The 26,372-nt window shown below is 39.1% G+C and overlaps 1 protein-coding gene and 1 non-coding gene across 9 annotated transcripts in view; one reads left to right on the top strand and one right to left on the bottom strand.

The window, feature by feature from the left end:
- The window catches only part of SMG6 (SMG6 nonsense mediated mRNA decay factor), a 244,338-nt gene that overhangs the window by 42,312 nt on the left and 175,654 nt on the right, over positions 1–26,372 (bottom strand). Inside the window, exon 14 of one of the 8 annotated variants that reach the window (XM_073235029.1) lies at positions 9,366–9,444. The exons of the other annotated variants lie outside the window; for them this stretch is intronic. Coding sequence (XP_073091130.1) covers positions 9,366–9,444 — 79 coding nt within the window. The remainder of the gene's footprint in view (positions 1–9,365; positions 9,445–26,372) is intronic. 8 annotated transcript variants of the gene reach the window in all.
- LOC118973258 (U6 spliceosomal RNA) lies at positions 7,769–7,877 on the top strand. Its single transcript, XR_005062516.1, has one exon. It is a non-coding gene; the product is annotated as a U6 spliceosomal RNA (small nuclear RNA).

The raw sequence follows: 26,372 nt of genomic DNA, 5'->3' as shown, positions 1-26,372 counted from the left end.
CATTATTCATCAGGGAAATGCAAATTAAAATGACAATGAAATACTTCTACACATCCACCAGATTGGCTAAAATGCAAACCAAGACCAAAATCAAAACTAAGTGTTGCCAAAGATATGGAACAACTGAAACTCTCATACGCAGCAGGTGGTCGGTATTGGTACAACCAGGTTGGAAATCTGTTTGGCAGTATCTACTGAAGTAACACACACCTTACCTTATGACCTAACAATCCCATTCCTAGGTATATATTAAAGAGAAAAAAGAGCATATGTCCATCAAAAGACATACATAAAAACATTCTTTACTGTTGAAATTTTCAAACACACAAGAGAACAGTTTAATGATTTACCATGTAGCTTGAGCACTTACCAACATCTTACCAATACTTTTTTCAATAATTTTCCTTGTACCCCTGCCAAATCTTTGTTCTTGAAAATTTTAAATCGAACCCCATTCACCATACTGAAAATCTGTAGATATTTCTAACTCATAAGTCTTTTTTTCCCCTAGCATATTCTCCATCATGTTATACAAATCAAAATTAATAATTTATTAGCATCATATAGTCCACTTTCAAATTCTCCAGATTATCTCAAAAATGCCATTTCACAACGGGGTCATCAGAATTAAGATCTAATAGGCAAGCTCTGTATTTTGTATTTGGTTGATATGTCTCTTAGGACTCTGTTAGGCTGAAGAAAGGAAAAACAAGGACATGCAAACAGAACAGAGAGATGCCATAGGGGGAGAACAGACCAGACCCCAAAGTCCGTGCCATATATGGAAAGGGGACAGCTCTCCCTGAATTCCATCCTGATGTGCCAACTAAGACCCGGATGTCAGCCTCCTCCCTCTTGGAAAGAAAAAAGTTTCTAGTTAACTATTATGTCACCTTTAGCCAATCATACCTCTCAACACCCCCCTAAGATAGTTTGCCCACTCCTCCCCTCCTAATCCCTTATAAGCGCCCCACCTCCCCAACCAGGTGTGACTTCTCTGGCCTCTGACAAGAAGGCCACAGAACCTTACCCGGAGGTATTTAAATAAATTACCTGGCCCTTTGTTGCCTCTCTTTGCCTGCTTATTCCGGCTAGAATTTACCTTACAGACTCAATGTGGAACAGTTTTGCTACTTTTCTTTTTAAAAGCCATTCACCTCTTGAAGCTATCCATGTTCTGGATTTTTCTACTAGTATCTTGTTCTACTGGGATACATAGCTAATATTTTCTCTTTCCTTTAGGAAAGTTGGTCGATATTTTTCTGGATAATGTAGCTTAGCAAAATTGACACAAGAAGTGATGGAAATGTTCCACAGCATGACTGTGGTGGTGTTAACATTACTGTACATTTTTGTCAAAACTCATCCAATTGAACACTTAAAATTGGTGAGTCGCTTATCTTATGTAATTTATGTCACAATAATTCTGCCTAAAAGTTTGACAAAAGACCTAAAAAATCTGTAAAAACCAATAATAAGGGGAAAAACAAAAAAAGGAGGTGTTAAAATTTTCCCCCCAAACTACTTATAGGTGAGTTCCTTCAGTTCAAGTGTTAAGTCCAGGGAAAGCAAATCCTGGGGCAAAATACCTCTAAAAACCGAAATCAGTCAAAGGGAGAAATAAAATTTAAAATCTGTTTATTGCTCACACACTGCAGTCTGGGACCTTCTCTCTTTCCTGCTCTAGTAGAAGGAAAACCGGCCCCCTGCTCACCTCTCAGGTACAGATAAGCCCTCCTTGCCCAGGTAATTACCCATTGATATGGAGATGAACTTCTTTCCACCCCTGAGGAATGATACAAATGCACTAAAGCCATACATACTTCTTTCCACCTTTGAACACCTATTGATATGCAGATGTACTAAAGCCAGGCGAGATATTCTGGAAATGTACAATTTTACCCACATCATGTATTGTATCAATAAATATTTATTAGTGTTATGAGGAAGTGTCTATGCTCCAGGAACTGTTCTAACTAAGCACTAAGGATTAATACAGTAAATAAAAACAAAGTTTTTACACACTAGTGTGGGGACAACAAATAAGCAAAGCAAAACAAAAACCAATTTCCAGGTGTTGGTAAGTACTAAGAAGAAAAAAATAAAGTCCAGTAAGGGGACAGAGTGTGGCAGGGATACCTTCATTTCTACGGATTATGGGTAAAGACTTCGTGATAAGTCTTTAACTCCTGAATTGGGATCTGAAGGACAGAAAGTAAACTGTGCAGTGGGGTAGTGGCAAATGAGGCAGAACAGAAGGGCAAAACACCACAGTCATGACTTGCTTGGCATGACTAATTCGTAGGCCATTTTAGTCAGTGAAGAGTAAGTGGAGAGTGGTATAAGATGAGGTTAGAGAGGAAGTAAGCCTTAATCAGGGCTTAATATTTTTTTCTGAACGAGACAGGAATCCTCTGGAGGAGCTTGGAGCAGTGGTGTTATATAACCCAACTTAGTTCTTAAAAGATCACTCTGGCTGCTGTTCTGAAACTAGACTGAAGTGGGGTAAAGGTCAGAACAAACTTAGTGTAATAATCTAAGCAAGAGAAAGCAACATTTTAGACTAGGTAGTACTAATGGAAATAATTAAATGGCTGGATGCTGTCCATATTTCAAAGGTAGAGTGATAGGGTTGCAGAGAGACTGGAGATAGAGTATGAGAGAAAGAGTGGAGAATGACTCTTCAAGTAGTATATACTTTGCAGGTCACAGGAAAAGAAAAGCTGCTTTCCATTTCTTTTTATAAATCCGGCACACCCTAATACTCAAATACCCCAAAGAAAAAACAGCAAAGACAGAAAGAGGAGGCCAGGCCCTATGGAAATGGATGTAAATATCCTAAGTAAAATAAGAGCAACTCAGCAAATTAAGTTTAGCAGACCATTAAAGTACAACTATAATGAGTCCAAGCAGAGTTTACTCCACTAAGAAAAAGACAAGTCAAGCTTAGAAAATATATTTGAAGGCAAATTCTGGCGTGCTAAGACCCCCACCCCTTAAGATCCAATCACCACCAACCAGATGGTCATCCACTCCTTAAGATCCAGTCACCACTGACCAGATGGTCGTGCACCCCTTAAGATCCAGTCACCACTGACCAGATGGTCACGCACCCCTTAAGATCCAGTCACCACTGACCAGATGGTTGCCCACCCCTTAAGATCCAGTCACCACTGACCAGATGGTCGCCCACCCCTTAGGATCCAATCACCAATGCAGAACACACCGTACCCCTACTCCTTAAACGCCCTTCCTCACTCACGAGCTGCTGCTCCCTCTCTCTGGGGGCAGCCATTTTCTCTTTCAGATAATAAAATCTCTTGCGTGGGCCTGTGTCTCCTGAGTTGTTCTGGGGTAAGGAAGGTTGCGGCGAGATACCCTTTCATTGGTGCCGTGACTTCGGATGAGGCTCTCCCATTGACTTTGCTCTTCCTCCGGGAACCTGAGCTGCTTTGGGAACCCTCACTGCCCGATCCTCCTCCACGGGCTCACCGTCCATTTTCCCGGTCGCTCATCTTCTCGCCCAACACTGGCCTTCAATTTGGTAAGTCTCCCCTTCATGGTTGCCTTAAATGTCCCTGGGAAGTGACCACTGAGTGTCTGGCACCCCCAAAGGCTCCTCTGGGACAGGAGCACCTCCAACAACGACTTTCAGAGTCACAGTTGATCCCCATAGTCGACCCTTCTCTGCCTCCCCATGGTGAGAATCCTCATTCATTGAGGCCTGGTCTCCCTTTATCTACTCGTAAACTCTCCTGGTACCAGGTACTGAGCCTCCTCGGCGTTTTTGCCTCGACCACTTGGTTAGAGGGGGTGTGGTGATGACCCCCTAACTGTGTCTGGTCTTCTCGGCAACCTTCTCAATCGCCCTGGGATGCCTCAGCGACTTGTGAATGGTCTCCTTCTCACCAAGGGATCTGGCCCCTCCATTCCCGCAGACTCACTGCTAGGGTGCTTACTCAATAATCTAAAACCCCTCCATCTCACTCCAGACCTCAAACCTTTTAAGCTTATTTGCTATTGTAATGAGATCTGGCCACAATATTCCTTGGACAATCAGTCTAAATGACCTCCCAATGGCTCTTTCGATCCTAAAATTCTCCACTACTTATACAACTTCTGTGAGCACATGGGCAAATGGAAAGAGATCTCATATATTCAGGCTTTCTCCTACTTGTGAACCAAGCCCGCTCTCTGTCTCCCTTGCAATCCTACACATCTTCTCCTCACTCTAAAAAACTTCACCCCATCACCCACCAATTCCCACCACGTCCTCTGACTTTGACCCTGCAGATGAACCTCCTCCCTACTGATCTCAAACCCCATAGCTCCCCCTCAACCACCAGTTCCTCTCCCACCACAACCTCCTTCTCTGCAAGATCAAAATCCCAATCCTCCCAGCTCCCCTAGTGCTGTTGCAGGAGCCGCAGCACCTCCTCCTCCTCCACAACCAGTTCCCCTTCCCTCACCCAGTCCCGCGCCAAGCCCTCCAGTCACTTGCTCTTGAACCCAGATCCTAGCCCCACTATGGGAAGTAGCTGGTACAGAGGGTGTTCTCTGGGTCCATGTCCCTTTCTCTCTCTCCGACCTATCTCAAATTGAGAAAAGATTAGGCTCTTTCACCTCCAACCCAGCTACTTACATAAAAGAGTTCCAGTACCTAACTCAGTCATATGATCTTACCTTTCATGATATTCACATGATCCTACCCAACACACTTTTGCCGGAGGAGCGTAGGCAAGTCTGGGAACAGGCTAGAACTCATGCCAATGAGGTTCACCAAACTACTCTAGCTCATCCAATTGGTACTGAGGTGGTTCCTGACCGAGACCCTAACTGCGACTATATATATACGGCAGGGGGAGTCACCAGTAGAGATCAATTTATCACCTGCCTTGTGGTGGGTCTCAGGAAGTCAGCCAATTAAGCCATTAACTATGAAAAACTCCAAGAGGTTATTCAGGATAAAAATGAGAAACCCTCTATGTTCCTAGACCACCTCACCAAAGCTCTTTTACAATCTACAAACCTAGACCCTGAGACGGCAGATGGGAGATAATTATTAATGACCTACCTCTTCACCCAGAGTTTCCCTGACATTAATTAAGGCTAAACTTAAATATTTAGAGAAGGGACCCTTAACTCCTCAGGCAGAAGTCCTGGCAGTGGCCTTCAAAGTATATAATGGAAGAGATGAAAAGGCCTGTAAACAAAAATATCAAATGCCGGTTAAGGCCTTTCAACCTACCCCAACCACTGGTGCTCGGGTATCCTCACTTCCTAAGAAGCAGCCAGGAGGACCTACTGGTCCATGCTTCAAATGTGGTCAAACAGGTCATTGGGCTAGAGACTGCCCAAATCTCCGGAAGCCCCCCGGTCCATGCCCTAAGTGCCATCAGGAGGGACACTGGGCTGTTGACTGTCCTCGCACACCAAGAGATGCCAGGCCATCCAGCTCTAACACAGCACACATAGACCTTCTGGGTCTGGCAACTGATGACTGAGGGGGACCGGGACTCCTCCACCCGACCACCACCATCACTGTACAGGAGCCCAGGGTAACCACTGTGGTAGCGGGTAGGCCCATCTCTTTCCTTTTGGACACTGGGGCCACCTACTCAGTTCTGAAGGAGTTTTGGGGACCTCCCTCCCTCTCACAGTCCTCTATAGTCAGGGTAGAGGGCACAGCTTATCAACCTTTACAAACTCCCATGCTTCACTGCCTCTTTAAGGGCGTTGCTCTCTCTCATTCCTTTTTAGTGATTCCCTGTTGTCCGGTTCCCCTTATGGGAAGAGACATTTTATCCAAGCTAGGGACCTCCATCACCTTTACCTTTAGCCCACGCCTCAACCCCGACTCGCCTTTGATCTCTTTTCTACTTGCTCTCCAAACCATTCCAGACCCACCTCCCTCCCCCTTTCCCTTACCCTTTGTCAAGTTAACCCCATAGTCAGGGATACCTCTGCCTCCTCCATCGCCACCTGCCCACCTGTAACCATCTAACTCAAAGACCCTACCTCCTTCCCCTCACAATCTCAATACCCCTTCTACGAAAGGGCCTTTTGAGACCAGCCAATTCCCCTTACAACACCCTGATACTGGCTATCAAAAAATCTAATGGCTCTTATAGGCTAGTTCAAGATTTAAGAATTATCAGTGCAGTTGTTATTCCAGTCCATCCAGTAGTCCCTAACCCCTATACTTTATTGTCCATCCTTCCTGCTTCCACCACTCACTTTTCCATCCTTGACCTCAAAAATGCATTCTTCACGATTCTCCTCCATCCCAATGGGACCACTTACACCTTCAACTCCGCAGACTACAAATCCTCCAGTAATCGACTCTACAAACCAAACAGGACCTCCTTACAGCTGCATAAGGCGGTATATGTGCCCTACTCCGAGAACAATGCTGCTTCTACACCAATAAATCCGGTCTCGTCCGGGATGGCGCAAAACACCTCTGTGAACAAGTATTCAAACTCCTAGAAAACTCCCCTAACAATCCATTCCCTTACCCTTCAATTGGTTCCTGCCCCTCCTAACCCCTATTACTTTTCTTCTTCTTCTTCTCCTTTTCCTTCCCTGCTTCATTAACCTATTTCAAAAATTCATTCAAATCAGATTTTGAAAAATTCTAACCATACTGTCAACCAGTTACTCCTCCAGGGCTATCAAGGCCTTCTCACGAAGAATAATGAAACCAGCTAGATGACATCATGAATCATCTCAGGATGCCCGCCCTTCCCCAACTCTACAGCAATGGCCTCGCTAACCCCAGGATCTGCGCCCCCTTCCAGCAGGAAGTAGCTAAAGAATGAGATTCTATGCCCAGTTCCCCAGAGGCCCAATTAAAAAAAGAAAAATATGGGAATGAAGGCAAATTCTGGTGCGCTAAGACCCCCACCCCTTAAGATCCAATCACCACCCACCAGATAGTCGCGTACCCCTTAAGATCCAATCACCAACGCAGAACACACTCTACCCCTACTCCTTAAAAACATGCTTCCTCACCCAGAGTTGCTGCTCCCTCTCTCTGGGGGCAGCCATTTTCTCTTTCACATAACAAAATCTCTTGCATGAGCCCATGTCTCCTGAGTTGTTCTGGGGTAAGGAGGGTCGCAGCGAGATACCCTTTCAATATTAATTTAACACATCACATAAATCAAAGTGATTATTTTAATAGTTGCTGAAAAGGCATCTGTTAAAACTTCAGCATGCCTTTTTCCCAAGTTAATACTCAATAATTTAAAAATTGAAAAAAAATTCCTCAATATGCTAAGTACTATGTCTTTTAAAACAACAGAAACATTATGCAGACATTTAAAATACTAAAGCATTCCATTAAAATAAAAAACAGAAGAATTCTTACTATTAACATTATTATTTAATGCTTATGAAAGTTTCAGTCTAGGCAATGAGGTAGAAATTAGAAAATAATATATGTGACTATTAAAAAAGAGATAACATTATCTTTATTTAAAGTGAATATACTTGGAAAATCCAAAGTGATCAGATATAAAAAATAGAGTAAGAGTTTGATGTCATAGATGGATATAAATAAATTAGCTTTTCCCAAGTACTATTTATAAGGTGTAATGGGAAAAAAATACCCCTTCATTATCACAAGAAAATTAATGAAAAAAATGAGACATAAAAGAACTAATATGCACAAATACTGTGTTCTAATAAGAAAAGTTATAACAATGTCAATTTTTTTCCAAATAAATTTTTAAAGTGAATGCAATTCTGATCAAAATACCATGAGGAGTGCTCATTTTGGCCACACATATACTAAAGGTGGTATGATTCAGAGAAGATTAGCATGGCCCTTGTGCAAGGACGACACACAAATTCATGAAGTGTTCTGTTTTTTCTATCGTATGTTGGAAAGTTGCTGTGAGAGTCTTAAAAGTTATCACACACACACTAATTTGAACTATGAATGGTGATGGATGTTAACTAGACTTACTGTGATCACTTCACAATATATACATGTATCAATTATTACGCTGCACACCTGAAATTAATACGACGTTATATGTCAATTACATCTCAATGAAAAAAATACAATGGGACTTCTGGGGAACACCACTAAAGAACTTAAGAAATCACTCTGAAGTTTGAATAAAGCAAAAAACTAGGAGGAAAAGCCAAAGGTATATTGCAATAAAATAAAGAGGGATGTGTGTAAATCACATCACCAGTATTAAGACATACTACAAAGCTACAGTAACTGAAACAAGTTATATTTCCATAATGGACAAACATTAAAAAATATATAAAGCTCAGAAACAGATGCTAGTATGCATCTATATCTATCTGTACATACTGGATTCTAGTATAGCATGTATATATATCTAGTATATGATGAAGTTCAACTTTTAGTTGAACAGGGTCAGAACAAATTATTAAATGATGCTAAGACATTTTTAAACTATTTGAAAAATTATGTTAGATCTGTACCTTACGTTATTCAGCAAAATATATTCCAGATAAAGTTTTAATAGTAATATTTTTCAAAAAGTAAAATAATGAGAAGAAAATACGATTATTCATTTGATTTGAGGTTTCTTAAAGCACAAATACAAATTTCACCAAGGTAAAATGGAAACATTTGACTGAACAAAATTTTAAATCCTTTGCATTTGAGAAAATTCCACATACAATGGAAGGTAAGTGACAACTGTATAAAATATTTTCAATATAAATGACTGAAAAAGGGCTATAACCCTTGTTTGAAAGCCTTTTTAAAAATCACTAAGTGAAAAATATTCCAATAAAAAATGGGCAAAGGACATGAGAAGGTGAGTCTCTAAGAATATATACAAATGTCAAATATTATTTTAGACATTTTCAAAATCAGATTACTAGTTATAGTGGTTATTTTCTTTATTTCAAAGATCCAATTTTATTTTTGATATTAAAAATAACAACTTGTTCACTGCATTTGTTCCCTGGAAAATATATTATTCTTGACTCTGAGTGTTGTTCCAGTTATTAAAAAAAAAAATCAAAGCTAGACTTAAAGTCTAAACATTTGCCATTCTTAAAGTCATTCAAAAGAATGTGTCATGGGTCCAGAAAGCAGAGGTCCCAAAACTCTAAGTGATAGAAATAGCACTCATAATCATGTGTATAAATTTCTAAGTTGGCCAGTACAGAAGTTATGCTTCCAATATGACTAAGTAAGTTCCTACTGGATCAAATTTTCTGTGGATAACAATGCTAAATTTGGGGTAAAATTATAAAAACAAATACCCGAAGGTACGAGAGAGTGAACCAAGGCAGGCAGGTCAGAGAGGGGTACTGACACTCAGAAGAAGAAGCTGGGACAGTTACTATCCCCCTTCCTTCCAACTTACAGGTTGAGGGCAGGCCAGAGTTGGTGGTACCATACAGGACAGTTAAAACTCTGCTGGAAAATCCACAGTCTTTAAAAGCCTGAAGAAACAGAGGACAAAGTTCAGGACAATCACAGCTGCTTGTAAGCAACAGAGGAAATCCTATAAAGGAGGTAGCCAGAGACAGGAAATCCCGTATTCTGTGTATACACAATGCCCAAGTTTCTGGTGGCTTCTGAATTGTGCATGTGCAGACTGAATGTAAAATACAAACCAAAAAACCAGACAAATGGAATGGATGTTTGACCTAGTGCAGTTTGAGTCCAACCAACTGGACTGCCAGCTAAAAGAATGCATTAGCCATCTCTGGAGAAATAAAACAAAATCTACATGACAATTACAATTCAAGGATAAAATCCAAAATTACTCAGTATACAAAGAAACGAGAAAATGTGACCTATTCTCAAGAGAAAAAACAGTACATAGAAACAAACTTGGAAATTATACAAATGTTAGAATTAAAAGAAAGATCATCAAAAAAGTTACCAAAATGTGTTCAGTAAGATAAAAAAAAATGACTGAAATAAATGGATAGGAAATCTCAGCAGAGAGATAGTAACTATGAAAAAGAACCAAATGGAAATTCTAGAACTGAAAAAAAAAAAACAACAAAACAAAAAACCCACCAATATCTGAAATAACAAAGCCACTGGATGGACTTAAAAGAAAATGGAAATGTCAAAGAAGTGAGTAAACCTCAATTCAGAACAACAGAATTCATTCAGTCTGAAGAAAAGAGAAAAAAAAATTCAGAAAGCCTCTGAGGTTTGGGATATAACAGCAAAAGGCCTAACATATGTGTAATTGAATCCCAGAAGGAAGAGAGTGATTGGAATAGAAAAAGTAATTTTAGCAATAATGTTTAGGTTTCCAAATTTGGTGAAAGACAACTTGTAGATTCAAGAACTTGACAAAACCCAAGCAGTAGAACTAACAAAGAAAATCACTCCTGGACATATCATAGTGGAAATACTGAAAATCAGATATAGAGAACATCTTGAAAGCAGCCAGAGAAAACTGACACTGTACATACAGAGAACAACAATTTGAATGATGTCTTAGCAGAAACTCTATAGGCCATAAGACAATGGATGAACATATTTAAAGTACTGAAAATTTTCTACATCCAGTGAAGACATCTTTAAAGAAGGAATTTGCTGGTGAAAGAAGGCTAAGGGAATTTGCTGGCTGTAGCTCTGCCCTGCAAGAAAAGCTAACAGCAATTCAAGCCAGAGGAGAATGATACCACTTGGATATTTACTGGCTTTTCACAAAGAAATGGTAAATATCTGGGTAAATCTAAACAAAATTTTTTCTATCCTCTTGAATTAAAAAAGATATATAAATCTGTTCAAAGCAAAAATTATAACATTTTATAATGGTGTTGGGAAAAATGAATATCTGAGTAATGAAATTGGATCTTTATTACACCATATATAAAAATTAACTCAATATGGATCAAAGAGCTAAACTTATGAGCTAAAACATAAAACTCATAGAATAAAACCAGGGAAAATCTTCATGACATTGGATCTGACAGTGATTTTATACATATGACACAAAAGAAAAAATAGATAACACAGCAAAGTTTAGGTCATGTGTATTTTACCACACAAACAAAAACAAACTCGTCATCATGGGCTTTAGCATTATTGTAAAATGTTTGCTAATATTAAATTAAATTAGTAGGAATAAAATGTGCATATCTGTAAAGCAAAAACAACAAAAAACAACCCTATAACACTGTCATGTGGGATTTATAATGTATATAGTATGTTATCATACATGGCATATATTACATAACAACTATAATAATAAAAGACAGCAATGGTAATGAACTGTATGGTTACAAGGTTTCTACATTTTGTGTAAAGTGGTACAATGGTAACTCTAAGTAGACTGAAAAGTTATCTACTATAATTTACAGATCCACCATGAAAAATCTGTAACAGATATAGCTAATAAGCCAATAACAAGTTAAAACTAAATACTCAAACAATTCAAATAATCTAAAAGAAGCCAGGAAAGGAGGTACAAGAGGTGTAAAAGGAAGGTACAAAAAGGAAGAACAAAAATCAGAAGGGACAAACAGAAAACAACCAAATTGTAAGTCTAAATCCAATCATAAGATAATTACATTAAACATTAATTAAACTAAATTCTTCAATTAAAAGGAGATAGTCAGTATGGATTAAAAAGCAAGACCCAGCTAGACACTGTCAGTAAGAGATACATTCTATATATAAAGACACAGATTGGTTAAAAACAAATGGATGCTGAAGGAACAAAACAGCAGTGGACTCTCAGAACCCAAGAATGGACTAACAGTTACCAAAGGGAAAGGGACTGGGGAGGATGGGTGGAAAAGGAGGGAGAAGGGGGGGAAAAGGGGCATTACTATTAGCACACATAATGTAGGGGGTGGGCATGGGGAAGGCAGTACAACACAGAGAAGACAAGTAGTGATTCTATAGCATCTTACTACACTGATGGACAGTGACTGTAATGGGGTATGTGGGGGGGTCTTGGTGATGGGGGGAGTCTAGTAAACATAATGTTCCTCATGTAATTGTACATTAATGATACCAAAATAAAAACAAAACAAAACAAAAACAAATGGATAGGAAAAGATATACCACGCAAACAATAAACATAAGAAGGCTGGAGGGGCTATATTAGTATCAGAAAAAATAGATTTCAAGGTGAAGTACTATCAGAGATCAAAGAGGAACATTTCATAATGATAAAATGGTCAATTTGTCAGGAAGACATAAAAATCACAACTGTGTATATGCTTAATAACAAAGCTCCAAAATACAAGCAGCAGAAATTGACAGAATTAAAGGGAAGAACAGAAAATCTACAATTATATTTGGAGATTTTAACATTCCTCTCAGAAATCAATAAAGTACCTAAATAAAATTAGAAAACACAGAATAGAGTATCTGAATACTATGAATCACCTTGACCCAATGGATATTTAGAAAACATTACACCCAGCAACTACAGAACACATTCTTTTCAAGTATATACAGTATATTCTTCAAGACAGAGATGTGCTAAGCCACAAAACAAGTCTCAATAAATTTAAAAGGATTGAAATAATGCACAGTATGCTATTTAGAATCTATAATAATAAGACACCAAGGAAAACCCCAATATTTGGAAATTAAACAACACTTTTAAATAATCCATGTCACTACAGACATAAAAATAACAGTAGGGAATTATTATGAATCACTTTATGCTAACAAATTCGACAACTAAGACGAAATGGACAAATTCCTTGAAACCTACTCTTACCTAAATCAATACAAGACAAAACAGAATATATGAATAACCATGTATATTAAATAATCAAATTCATTATCAAAAAGTTTCCCACAGAAATTCTAAGCCAAGGTGTTTTACCAGCAAATGTTTTCGTCCTATCAAACTTTTAAGGAAACATTAACACCAATATTACATAAACTTTTTCAGGACATGGAGGAAGAGGATGTTGCACTTCCCCAAATCATTTAGTGAGGCAAGCACTGCTCTAATGCCAAAACCTGAAAGGTGTAATGACAACAACAAAATATAAATATCACTCATGAACACAGACACAAAGATCTTCACCAAAATATTGGCAAATCCAACATATCAAACAGAGTTTATTCAAGTAATGTAAGGTTGTGTAAACATACAAAAATTAATCAGTGACCCTTAAAACTTAACAGTAAGAAAACAACCCAATTAATAAATGGGCAAAAAATCTAAACAGACACCTTACTGAACTAGATATATGGATGGCAAATAAGCATATGAAAAGGTGTTCAACATAAGTCATTATGGGTTGCAATTAAAACAATGAGATACCACTACAAGTATATTAGAATAGCTAAAATCCAAAACACAGACAACACCAAATGCTAGTGAGGAACAGGAACTTTGATTCATTGCTGGTTGAATCTAAAATTGTACAGCTACTTTGAAGGCATTTTGGCAGTTTCTTACAAAGCTAAAGCCAGTTTTAACCACAGATATAGTAATCACAGTTCTTGGTTTTTACCCAAATGAGTTGGAAACTTATGTCCACACAAAAATCTGTACACAAACATGTTTATAATAGCTTTATTCATAATTGCCAAACTTGGAAGCAACCAAGACATCCTTCAGTAGGAGAATGGATAAACAAACTGTGGTATATAATTATTCAGGAATAAAAAGAAAGGAGCTATCAAGCCACAAAAGTAACCTTTAATGTATATTGCTCAGTGAGAGAAGCCAATTTGAAAAGGCTACATACTGTATGATTCTAACTATGCGATATTCTGGCAAAGACAAAACTACAGAAACAGTACAATAAAATCAATGGTTGCCAGGGTCTAGAGAAGATGGAGAGAAGGATGAATAGGTAGAGCAGGAGGTATTCTTAGGGCAGTGAAACTATCCTGTATGATACTATAACGGTGTATACAAGTCATTATACACTTGTCAAAACTCAAAGAACTAGAAAAACACAAAGAATGAACCCTGATGTAAACTATGACTTCAGTTAATGCTAATGTATCAGTATTCATTCATCAGTTGTAACAAATGTACCACACTAATGCAAGATACTAGTAATAGGAGAAACTGTTGTAGAGGGGCAGAGCATGTATGGGTCTTTTAGCTCTCATGGAGTAGTAATAGCCACCAAAGAGAAATCAATTAATTTCATTAAAATTAAAAACTTCTGTTCACCAAGACACTGTTAAGAAAATAAATAAGCAAGCCATGGGCTGAGTAAAAATATTCGCAAAACATATATCTGACAAAGTACGTGTACCCAGAATACATAAAGATCTAACTCAGTAAATAAGAAAACAACTCAATTAAAGAAAATGGGCAAAAGATCTGCACAGACCCTTCACAGAGATAAACAAATATCCAGAAAAGACATAAAAAAGTATGTACCTTCTAAATTAGTCATCAGGGAAATGCAAATTAAATAAAAATGATATATCATCCCCTCTCCCCAAATGAGAATGTGGAGCAACTAGAACTCTCATACATTGCTGGAGTGCAATATGGTGCAATTGCCTTTGGAAAAAGGTCTAGCAGTCTCCAATAAAAAGCATACATCTGCCTTATTACTCAGCAGTTCCAACCCTAGCATTTACCCAAGAGAAAACATATGTTCACAAAAAGATTTGTATGCAACCATTCACAGTGACTTTATTCATTGTAGTCCCAAACTGGACATAGTCTAAATGTCTATCAGTTGGAGAATGGATAACTGTACCATATCCAGAAAATGGAACATTACTCAGCAACACAAAGGAACAAACTAAAGATAAATTTAAGGATATGGAAGAATCTAAAAACTTCATGTTAAATGAAAGAAGCCTTTCTCAAAAGAGTATATGCTGTATGATTCCATTTACACGAAGTTGTAAAAAAGGCAAATATAGTCTATGGTGGAAAAAAAACAGAACAGAGGGTGCCTCTGTGGGTATAGATAGATATAAGGGAGCATGATAAACAGATTCTATATTTTGATAGGTTCTGAGTTACACAAAACCTAGGAAAGGTACTTAATATTTGTCCATTGTGAATTTTATATCAAAAGAAAAAGCCAAAAACAAATATTGAACTCTAGCTCACGATACATATATATATATGCATGTTTTAGAATTTAGAGAAAATGCATTTATGATGTACATTTAAAAAATTGATGCTAGATGGAGAAATGGATAGATACATGATACAGTATATACAGTAAATGAGAGAATTAGATGCTGAGGATAAGTGAACTCACTATTAAATTATTTCAATTTTGCAATATAATAAAATGTTGGAAATCAATTATATCACTAAAAAATGTACATTTGGATAGAGGGCATGTCAAAGTGTGGGCAAAGGGTCTGTTTGTTTCTATGCAGAAGATCAAGGCCTAGCTTGGATACCCAGAAAATGAACTAAGATACGATATGAGGAGGAGCTTCCGGCATCAGCACTCTCTGGAGGACTTGTGCCGGGGGATGATCATCAAAAAGCCTCCAGAGGGATCCGGACGATGCTGCGGTTGTGGCTGCATCCAGCCCACCGTCTCCTGGACTTGCCATAGGAATGAGGAGGGAGATGTCTAGGCTGGCATGTGCATACAGTGAGACAACAAATTTGACCGGATCTGTACTGTTGGAACTCAACCAGGAGTTGGGAGGGGTGCAAGTTGTAGCACTCCAAAATCTCATGACTATAGACTATCTATGGTTAAAAGAACATATGGGATGTGAACAGATCCCAGAAATGGGCTGCTTTAATTTGTCTGATGGTTCAAGTACAGTTGGACAATATCCATCATATCATAGATAAATTTTCACAAATGCCTAGGGTGCCTAAATGGTTTTCTTGGCTTCACTGGAGATGGATGGTAATTATAGATTTGCTTTGTTTATGTCACCGTATTCCTATTATGTTAATATGTGTGTGCAAATTAGTTAGTAGTTTAAAACCTATACATACTTCAGGTACTATACAAGAAGATATGTCAAAGAAATAATCAATCCTCCCATGTTTCCTTCATATGCTACATCTATAGCTTTTCTTCTTCCTTCCTAATTACAACCCTTAAATAGAATTCGTGCCTCATATCGAATTTACCGAGTATCATAATTCCTCCAGGTGGTAAAGATACCTCGAGACAAGTGCTGGGCATAGAAGCCACAGGGCATAAATCTGCAAAGAAGTAAAAAGCTAACCTTTGCAAACAATATGGCTTCTCTCTCACTTACCAACTTTACATTTCCCTGTATGGCCCCGGAAGATGACTGGTTAGCCAGAGACGGGTAAGATTCCTCAAGGGAGGAACAACCTAAGACAGGCACAGTCGCAGGGGGGCCATCAGGTGAGAATTTGGGGATCAACAGAGGTGAGGCTCAGAACCTCACCCCCCCTACTTTGAGAGAAATCTTCTGCATCCGTGGATGTCTTGCTGCCCTTGTCTAGCCTAGATTAATACTTAGTCCATAGGCACACACCTGATCATCTGATCATCTACGTTTGCCTTCTTACAGCACTAAACTATGTTTTCTACCTTTATCTTGCATCTACCTACCACGTCAGCATTTTATTAAAAATAAAAATAATAATAATAATAGGAGAAATGTGGGATCAACATATAAATCAAGTACAAAAATCAAACGAATATTCATATTTGACCTGATTGTTTATAGGTCATAATGCATGATCAAAACCGAAAGTTTCTGTGATGAATGCCCTTGTACTGTTCACCATGTAAGAATTTATTCACTATGTAAGAATTCGTTCACCATGTAAGAACTTGTTCGTTATGCTTCAGAAGATTGGAGACTGACGAGAATTAGGCTTGAGATGGATTAATGATTGTACATTGAGCATTGACCCCCCTATACTGAATTTTATTGTTGTTAACAACCATTTGATCAATAAATATGAGAGATGCCCTCTCAAAAAAAAAAAAAGTACATTTGGATGCAGTGGACATAATTTTTTGGATTAAAAAAAACCTGTCTTTATCCCTGCTGCTTTCACTAAATGCCTGTCTCAATAACTATCAAGGAAAACATGGTGTCAGAGAGTACCTAAAAGAAGTCTTTAGCTGCTGTGTCATAACAATGGCCTTTATATCAATCTCTGAATTCTAAAGGCTAGAAATGTTGAAAATGTAGAGGCAGTTTCAATACCCAAGAGGCAGGACTGGGAACTGAGAAATATAAATTTGGCTCTGGCACTGGGTGGGGGAGAGGCGACGGCTAAGCTAAAAGTTAGAAGTGGCCTGTCACATACAGCCTCTCAAGCTCCAGCAGTTCTGTGTTTGGATGTCAGCCCCACATACTGGCTTAAAACCTCAAGAAACAAGAGGATCTCACCAGTGGGATCAGCCAAAGCAGTTGAAACACGTCCCTGTAAACAATAAATGTTTATCTGGGCAGATAACCTGGCAGACAGCCACGTCCTGATCTTAGGCAACTTGAAACCCCACAACAGGAGGCTGAGCATAGAGGGGCCCTTTGCCTTTGCCACACAGGTAGGAAGGCAGAGATGGAAGGTGGTCCTGGTTCCTACTGTAGGGAGGGAGCAGAAGCCACTCTGCAAGTGCCAGCTTCTTCTCTACTGGGTCATGGCCAGATTCCCTTAAACACAGAGTGTGGGGATAAAGAAGTCAAGTCAACCAGTGCTAAACAATGCCACCAAATAAAGCTGGCTGTTACACCATAGCCCTGAAGGTATGAACAGCTCTGGAGTATTTGGCTGCTACTACAGGAACCACACTGGCTGAGGGTTTCCCCATGCCTGGGTGGAAGCTTGTCACTAACTCCAGCCACACACACAGGCACAGCTGCCACCTTGGTCAGTGGCAAACAGCTGCTGAAAGAGGAGAGGCAGACCCACAGGTACAGTGCTCTGCACAGCAAAATCTGTCACTTTAGGACACTCCAGACAAGATTCATATGAGCCATATGGTTCAAACCCCATGAAAGTACCAGGTGGAAGGGCTGTAACAAGGGTAAACAGCAGCTGGAAGAAAGGAATGGAGGTGAGTTGATGAGATAGAGACCCCTTTCATTGACAACTGTTGCTGCAAACAATTTTACTACTAATGCTGAAAACCCCACTCCCTAACTGAGGGATTAAATCTTGGCACAGGTTATTCCTCCCATCTATATGCCCCTGCCCACAGTCTTCTTGGGAGGGAAAAGGAGAGGAAAGTGGAAGCCCCAGTTTGCCTAAAGGCACAGTTCAGCTCTTGTTCAGCAGACTATGGGTAGGTTCTCTTCGAGGGAAGAGAACAGAGATAGTTTAACAAAGGTTCTTTGCTCTGAAATAGTACCAAAGTTAAGTGCAGCAGAACAATAAGGGTGTGTATTTGGGATGGAGCCTAAAGGAGTATATGTGAGAGAGAGAGAGAGTGTGTGTGTATGTGTGCATCTCTGTGTGTGTATTCATCTGTGTGGGTTTTTTTGGGGGGGAGAAGCCAATCCATTCTTTCGACTTCATTCACACTTATAGCTTGCTTTATAATCACTTCCTGACAACACAGTAGATATAAACACAAGAGACCGGTATTTGCTCACCCCACCCTCCATCTAACACTGCCCCAGCAATCTAGTTATGAGTTTTAAACTGAGAAGAGGCCAGCTTCTTGCCTTTGGCAGCACTAAGGTCAGACATTACCAGCACTCCTGTGAACAACTCAAGGCTCCACCCAAATCAGACTGCACACACTGAAATCCAACAGGAATATCATTCCAGCATAACAACCCAGGAGGAGAGCTGAGTATGCTGGGTGGGACAGTTGGGACACTTCTAAGTTCTGACACCAGAACACCCAAGTGGTTAGCATAGGCATTCTTATAGAGTGGTGATAGATCAACTCTAGTGTGGGAAAACCCAAATGCTGTAATTAAGAAGTTTTCTCTATACAAGGAGAGGGGTGAGAATGAGGGTAGGGTGCGGGCTACAGGGCAGTAAGGTGGAGAAACCAGTTTTAGAGAACTGGGTAGCTGCTGGGCTAGTCCAATTTTGAATACACAAAAGATGTTCTCTTATTGGGAGTGGCTGATGTAGACTGGTTATGGGCAGGCCAGGACATAAGAGTTCCATTTCTGGTCTAGAACTTAACTGGAGGGCTCCTCTGTAGGACAGTCATATCAGAATGTTTAAAGAAAACTCTACAAACCTACTGCTCTTGGTTGTCCAAGGCAAAAGACATTTTTCTCCTGGAGAGCAGGGCCTGATAGCCTATAGGCTCTAAAATTCTCAATTTTATTTACTGAGTTTTCCTGTTTACAAGAAAATCTGCAGATCTCCCTAGACAGTCTTTAAAGAGATGCTAGAGAGGGGACAGCACAAAGACTGTTGTGATCAATACTAAAGACACAGCTCTTCTACATCCTAACAATGCTTATTACCTGGCAAAAAAAGAGAATGGACATGGAAAGGGAGTTTCCTAGTTTAATTAATTAATTAATCAATCAATTAATTGATTGATTAATGTTCATCCTTTATTTTTTGTTTTTGATGTACAGGGATCTCTCAGACTCTTGACCCTTAAGGAAAATGGAACTGGGAGTACAACAATTATTGTCACATAAAGGCACTTTTTACTTCTTTGAGAACAGCATCAGAGTGATAAATAGAGTGTAAATGCTTTAAAATAATCACGATGTTTCTTCAGAGAGGGAATTTCTTTTTTTTTTTTTTTTTTTTTTTTTTTTTTTTGAGAGGGCATCTCTCATATTTATTGATCAAATGGTTGTTAACAACAATAAAATTCAGTATAGGGGGGTCAATGCTCAATGTACAATCATTAATCCATCTCAAGCCTAATTCTCGTCAGTCTCCAATCTTCTGAAGCATAACGAACAAGTTCTTACATGGTGAACGAATTCTTACAGAGTGAATAAATTCTTACATGGTGAACAGTACAAGGGCAGTCATCACAGAAACTTTCGGTTTTGATCATGCAATATGACCTATAAACCATCAGGTCAAATATGAATATTCATTTGATTTTTGTACTTGATTTATATGTTGATCCCACATTTCTCCTATTATTATTATTATTTTTATTTTTAATAAAATGCTGAAGTGGTAGGTAGATGCAAGATAAAGGTAGAAAACATAGTTTAGTGCTGTAAGAAGGCAAATGTAGATGATCAGATGATCAGGTGTGTGCCTATGGACTAAGTATTAATCCAGGCTAGACAAGGGCAGCAAGACATCCACGGATGCAGAAGATTTCTCTCAAAGCAGGGGGGGTGAGGTTCTGAGCCTCACCTCTGTTGATCCCCAAATTCTCACCTGATGGCCCCCCTGCGACTGTGCCTGTCTTAGGTTGTTCCTCCCTTGAGGAATCTTACCCGTCTCTGGCTAACCAGTCATCTTCCGGGGCCATACAGGGAAATGTAAAGTTGGTAAGTGAGAGAGAAGCCATATTGTTTGCAAAGGTTAGCTTTTTACTTCTTTGCAGATTTATGCCCTGTGGCTTCTATGCCCAGCACTTGTCTCGAGGTATCTTTACCACCTGGAGGAATTATGATACTCGGTAAATTCGATATGAGGCACGAATTCTATTTAAAGTTTGTAATTAGGAAGGAAGAAGAAAAGCTATAGATGTAGCATATGAAGGAAACTTGGGAGGATTGATCATTTCTTTGACATATCTTCTTGTATAGTACCTTAAGTATGTATAGGTTTTAAACTACTAACTAATTTGCACACACATATTGACATAATAGGAATACGGTGACATAAACAAAGCAAATCTATAATTACCAGCCATCTCCAGTGAAGCCAAGAAAACCATTTAGGCACCCTAGGCATTTGTGAAAATTTATCTATGATATGATGGATATTTTCCAACTGTACTTGAACCATCAGACAAATTAAAGCAGCCCATTTCTGGGATCTGTTCACATCCCATATGTTCTTTTAACCATAGATAGTCTATAGTCATGAGATTTTGGGGTGCTACAACTTGCACCCCTCCCAACTCCTGGTTGAGTTCCAACAGTACAGATCCAGTCAAATTCGTTGTCTCACTGTATGCACATGCCAGCCTAGACATCTCCCTCCTCCTTCTTATGGCAAGTCCAGGAGATGGTGGGCTGGATGCAGCCACAACCGCAGCATCGTCCGGATCCCTGTGGAGGCTTTTTGATGATCATCCCCCGGCACGAGTCCTCCAGAGAGTGCTGATGCCGGAAGCTCCTCCTCATATCGTATCTTAGTTCATTTTCTGGGTATCCAAGCTAGGCCTTGATCTTCTGCGTAGAAACAAACAGAACCTTTGCCCACACTTTGACATGCCCTCTATACCACTGTGCAGAACTCATTGGAGGTCAGCACACAGTAACTGCTTTTGCTTTTTTTTTTTTTTTTAATTAAGAGAAAGGAATATTATCAGAAAAGAGTACCTCCATAGCTGATCATCTGACACCCTTTAAGTGATCAACATTAAGGATATTTAAAGCATGCGTTGATCTTTGATTTACCAATAGTTTTATCCTGTTAAGGAGTAATCCCCCTTTTCTTTCTTTCTTTTTTTTTTTTTTTTAAATTTTTAATCTACACTTACCTGAAGAATACTATGTTTACTATGCTCTCCCCTATATCAGGTCCCCCCTAACAACCACATTACGGTTACTGTCCATCAGCTTAGCAAAATGTTGTAGAGTCACTACTTGTCCTCTCTGTGTTGTGCAGCCCACCCTCCCCTTTCTCCCTCCCCCCCATGCATGCTAATCTTAATACCCCCCTTCTTCTTCCCCCCCCTTATCCCTCCCTGCCCACCCATCCTCCCCAGTTCCTTTCCCTTTGGTACCTGTTAGTCCATTTTTGGGTTCTGTAATTCTGCTGCTGTTTTGTTCCTTCAGTTTTTCCTTTGTTCCTATACTCCTCAGATGAGTGAAATCATTTGGTATTTCTCTTTCTCCGCTTGGCTTATTTCACTGAGCATAATACTCTCCAGCTCCATCCATGTTGCTGCAAATGGTTGGATTTTTCCACTTCTTATGGCTGAGTAGTATTCCATTGTGTATATGTACCACATCTTCTTTATCCATTCATCTACAGATGGACATTTAGGTTGCTTCCAATTCTTGGCTATTGTAAATAGTGCTGCGATAAACATAGGAGTGCATCTGTCTTTCTCAAACTTGATTGCTGCGTTCTTAGGGTAAATTCCTAGGAGTGGAATTCCTGGGTCAAATGGTAGGTCTGTTTTGAGCATTTTGATGCACCTCCATACTGCTTTCCACAATGGTTGAACTAATTTACATTCCCACCAGCAGTGTAGGAGGGTTCCCCTTTCTCCACAGCCTCGCCAACATTTGTTGTTGTTTGTCTTTTGGATGGCAGCTATCCTTACTGGTGTGAGGTGATACCTCATTGTAGTTTTAATTTGCATTTCTCTGATAATTAGCGATGTGGAGCATCTTTTCATGTGTCTCTTGGCCATCTGTATTTCTTTTTTGGAGAACTGTCTGTTCAGTTCCTCTGCCCATTTTTTAATTGGGTTATTTGTTTTTTGTTTGTTGAGGCGTGTGAGCTCTTTATATATTCTGGACGTCAAGCCTTTATCAGATCTGTCATTTTCAAATATATTCTCCCATACTGTAGGGTTCCTTTTTGTTCTATTGATGGTGTCTTTCGCTGTACAGAAGCTTTTCAGCTTAATGTAGTCCCACTTGCTCATTTTTGCTGTTGTTTTCCTTGCCCGGGGAGATATGTTCAAGAAGAGATCACTCATGTTTATGTCTAAGAGGTTTTTGCCTATGTTTTTTTCCAAGAGTTTAATGGTTTCGTGACTTACATTCAGGTCTTTGATCCATTTTGAGTTTACCTTTGTATATGGGGTTAGACAATGGTCCAGTTTCATTCTCCTACATGTAGCTGTCCAGTTTTGCCAGCACCATCTGTTGAAGAGACTGTCATTTTGCCATTGTATGTCCATGGCTCCTTTATCAAATATTAATTGACCATATATGTTTGGGTTAATTTCTGGGGTCTCTAATCTGTTCCACTGGTCTGTGGCTCTGTTCTTGTGCCAGTACCAAATTGTCTTGATTACTATGGCTTTGTAGTAGAGCTTGAAGTTGGGGAGTGAGATCCCCCCTACTTTATTCTTCTTTTTCAGGATTGCTTTGGCTATTCGGGGTCTTTGGTGTTTCCATATGAATTTTTGAATTATTTGTTCCAATTCATTGAAGAATGTTGCTGGTAATTTGAGAGGGATTGCATCAAATTTGTATATTGCTTTCGGCAGGATGGCCATTTTGACGATATTAATTCTTCCTAGCCATGAGCATGGGATGAGTTTCCATTTATTAGTGTCCCCTTTAATTTCTCTTAAGAGTGACTTGTAGTTTTCAGAGTATAAGTCTTTCACTTCCTTGGTTAGGTTTATTCCTAGGTATTTTATTCTTTTTGATGCAATGGTGAATGGAATTGTTTTCCTGATTTCTCTTTCTATTGATTCGTTGTTAGTGTATAGGAAAGCTACAGATTTCTGTGTGTTGATTTTGTATCCTGCAACTTTGCTGTATTCCGATATCAGTTCTAGTAGTTTTGGAGTGGAGTCTTTAGGGTTTTTTATGTACAGTATCATATCATCTGCAAATAGTGACAGTTTAACTTCTTCTTTACCAATCTGGATTCCTTGTATTTCTTTGTTTTGTCTGATTGCCGTGGCTAGGACCTCCAGTACTATGTTAAATAACAGTGGGGAGAGTGGGCATCCCTGTCTGGTTCCCGATCTCAGTGGAAATGCTTTCAGCTTCTCGCTGTTCAGTATAATGCTGGCTGTGGGTTTATCATATATGGCCTTTATTATGTTGAGGTACTTGCCCTCTATTCCCATTTTGCTGAGAGTTTTTATCATGAATGGATGTTGAATTTTGTCAAATGCTTTTTCAGCATCTATGGAGATGATCATGTGGTTTTTGTCTTTCTTTTTGTTGATGTGGTGGATGATGTTGATGGATTTTCGAATGTTGTACCATCCTTGCATCCCTGGGATGAACCCCACTTGGTCATGGTGTATGATCCTTTTGATATACTGTTGAATTCTGTTTGCTAATATTTTATTGAGTATTTTTGCATCTACGTTCATCAGGGATATTGGTCTGTAATTTTCTTTTTTGGTGGGGTCTTTGCCTGGTTTTGGTATTAGGGTGATGTTGGCTTCATAGAATGAGTTTGGGAGTATTCCCTCTTCTTCTATTTTGTGGAATACTTTAAGGAGAATGGGTATTATGTCTTCTCTGTGTGTCTGATAAAATTCCGAGGTAAATCCGTCCGGCCCCGGGGTTTTGTTCTTGGGTAGTTTTTTGATTACTGTTTCAATTTCTTTGCTTGTAATTGGTTTGTTTAACTTTTGTGTTTCTTCCTTGGTCAGTCTTGGGAGGTTGTATTTTTCTAGGAAGTTGTCCATTTCTTCTAGGTTTTCCAGCTTGTTGGCATATAGGTTTTCATAGTAGTCTTTAATAATTCTTTGTATTTCTGTGGAGTCTGTCGTGATTTTTCCATTCTCATTTCTGATTATGTTGATTTGTGTTGACTCTCTTTTTCTCTTAATAAGTTGGGCTAGAGGCTTATCTATTTTGTTTATTTTCTCAAAGAACCAGCTCTTGGTTTCGTTGATTTTTGCTATTGTTTTATTCTTCTCAATTTTGTTTATTTCTTCTCTGATCTTTATTATGTCCCTCCTTCTGCTGACTTTAGGCCTCATTTGTTCTTCTTTTTCCAGTTTTAATAATTGTGATGTTAGACTATTCATTTGGGATTGTTCTTCCTTCTTCAAGTGTGCCTGGATTGCTATATACTTTCCTCTTAAGACTGCTTTCGCTGCATCCCACAGAAGTTGGGGCTTAGTGTTGTTGTTGTCATTTGTTTCTATATATTCCTTGATCTCTATTTTGATTTGTTCATTGATCCATTGATTATTTAGTAGCATGTTGTTAAGCCTCCATGTGTTTGTGAGCCTTTTTGTTTTCTTTGTAGAATTTATTTCTACTTTCATACCTTTGTGGTCTGAAAAATTGGTTGGTAGAATTTCAATATTGTGGAATTTACTGAGGCTCTTTTTGTGAGCTAGTATGTGGTCTATTCTGGAGAATGTTCCATGTGCACTTGAGAAGAATGTATATCCTGTTGCTTTTGGATGTAAAGTTCTATAGATGTCTATTAGGTCCATCTGTTCTAGTGTGTTGTTCAGTGCCTGTGTGTCTTTACTTATTTTCTGCCCGGTGGATCTATCCTTTGGGGTGAGTGGTGTGTTGAAGTCTCCTACAATGAATGCATTGCAGTCTATTTCCCTCTTTAGTTCTGTTAGTATTTGCTTCACATATGCTGGTGCTCCTGTATTGGGTGCATATATATTTAGAATGGTTATATCCTCTTGTTGGACTAAGCCCTTTATCATTATGTAGTGGCCTTCTTTATCTCTTGTTACTTTCTTTGTTTTGAAGTCTATTTTGTCTGATATTAGTACTGCAACCCCTGCTTTCTTCTCACTGTTGTTTGCCTGAAATATGTTTTTCCATCCCTTGACTTTTAGTCTATGCTTATCTTTGGGTTTAAGGTGAGTTTCTTGTAAGCAGCATATAGATGGGTCTTGCTTTTTTATCCATTCTATTACTCTATGTCTTTTGATTGGTGCATTAAGTCCATTTACATTTAGGGTGACTATTGAAAGATATGTACTTATTGCCATTGCAGGCTTTAGATTCGTGGTTACCAAAGGTTCAAGGTTAGCTTCTTTAGTATCTTACTGCCTAACTTAGCTCGCTTATTGAGCTGTTATATACACTGTCTGGAGAGTCTTTTCTTCTCTCCCTTCTTATTCCTCCTCCTCCATTCTTCATATGTTGTGTGTTTTGTTCTGTGCTCTTTTTAGGGGTGCTCCCATCTAGAGCAGTCCCTGTAGGATGCCCTGTAGAGGTGGTTTGTGGGAAGCAAATTCCCTCAGCTTTTGCTTGTCTGGGAATTGTTTGATCCCACCATCATATTTAAATGATAGTCGTGCTGGATACAGTATCCTTGGTTCAAGGCCCTTCTGTTTCATTGCATTAAGTATATCATGCCATTCTCTTCTGGCCTGTAGGGTTTCTGTTGAGAAGTCTGATGTTAGCCTGATTGGTTTTCCTTTATAGGTGACCTTTTTCTCTCTAGCTGCCTTTAAAACTCTTTCCTTGTCCTTGATCCTTGCCATTTTAATTATTATGTGTCTTGGTGTTGTCCTCCTTGGATCCTTTCTGTTGGGGGTTCTGTATAATTCCATGGTCTGTTCGATTATTTCCTCCCCCAGTTTGGGGAAGTTTTCAGCAATTATTTCTTCAAAGACACTTTCTATCCCTTTTCCTCTTTCTTCCTCTTCTGGTATCCCTATAATACGAATGTTTTTCCTTTTGTATTGGTCACATATTTCTCTTAGTGTTGTTTCATTCCTGGAGATCCTTT

This window comes from Manis javanica, chromosome 4 (assembly GCF_040802235.1).
Source record: "Manis javanica isolate MJ-LG chromosome 4, MJ_LKY, whole genome shotgun sequence".
NCBI classification, from domain to species: Eukaryota; Metazoa; Chordata; class Mammalia; order Pholidota; family Manidae; genus Manis; species Manis javanica.
Note: the sequence above shows the minus strand (reverse complement) of the source record. Positions and strands in the feature narration are given on the sequence as shown.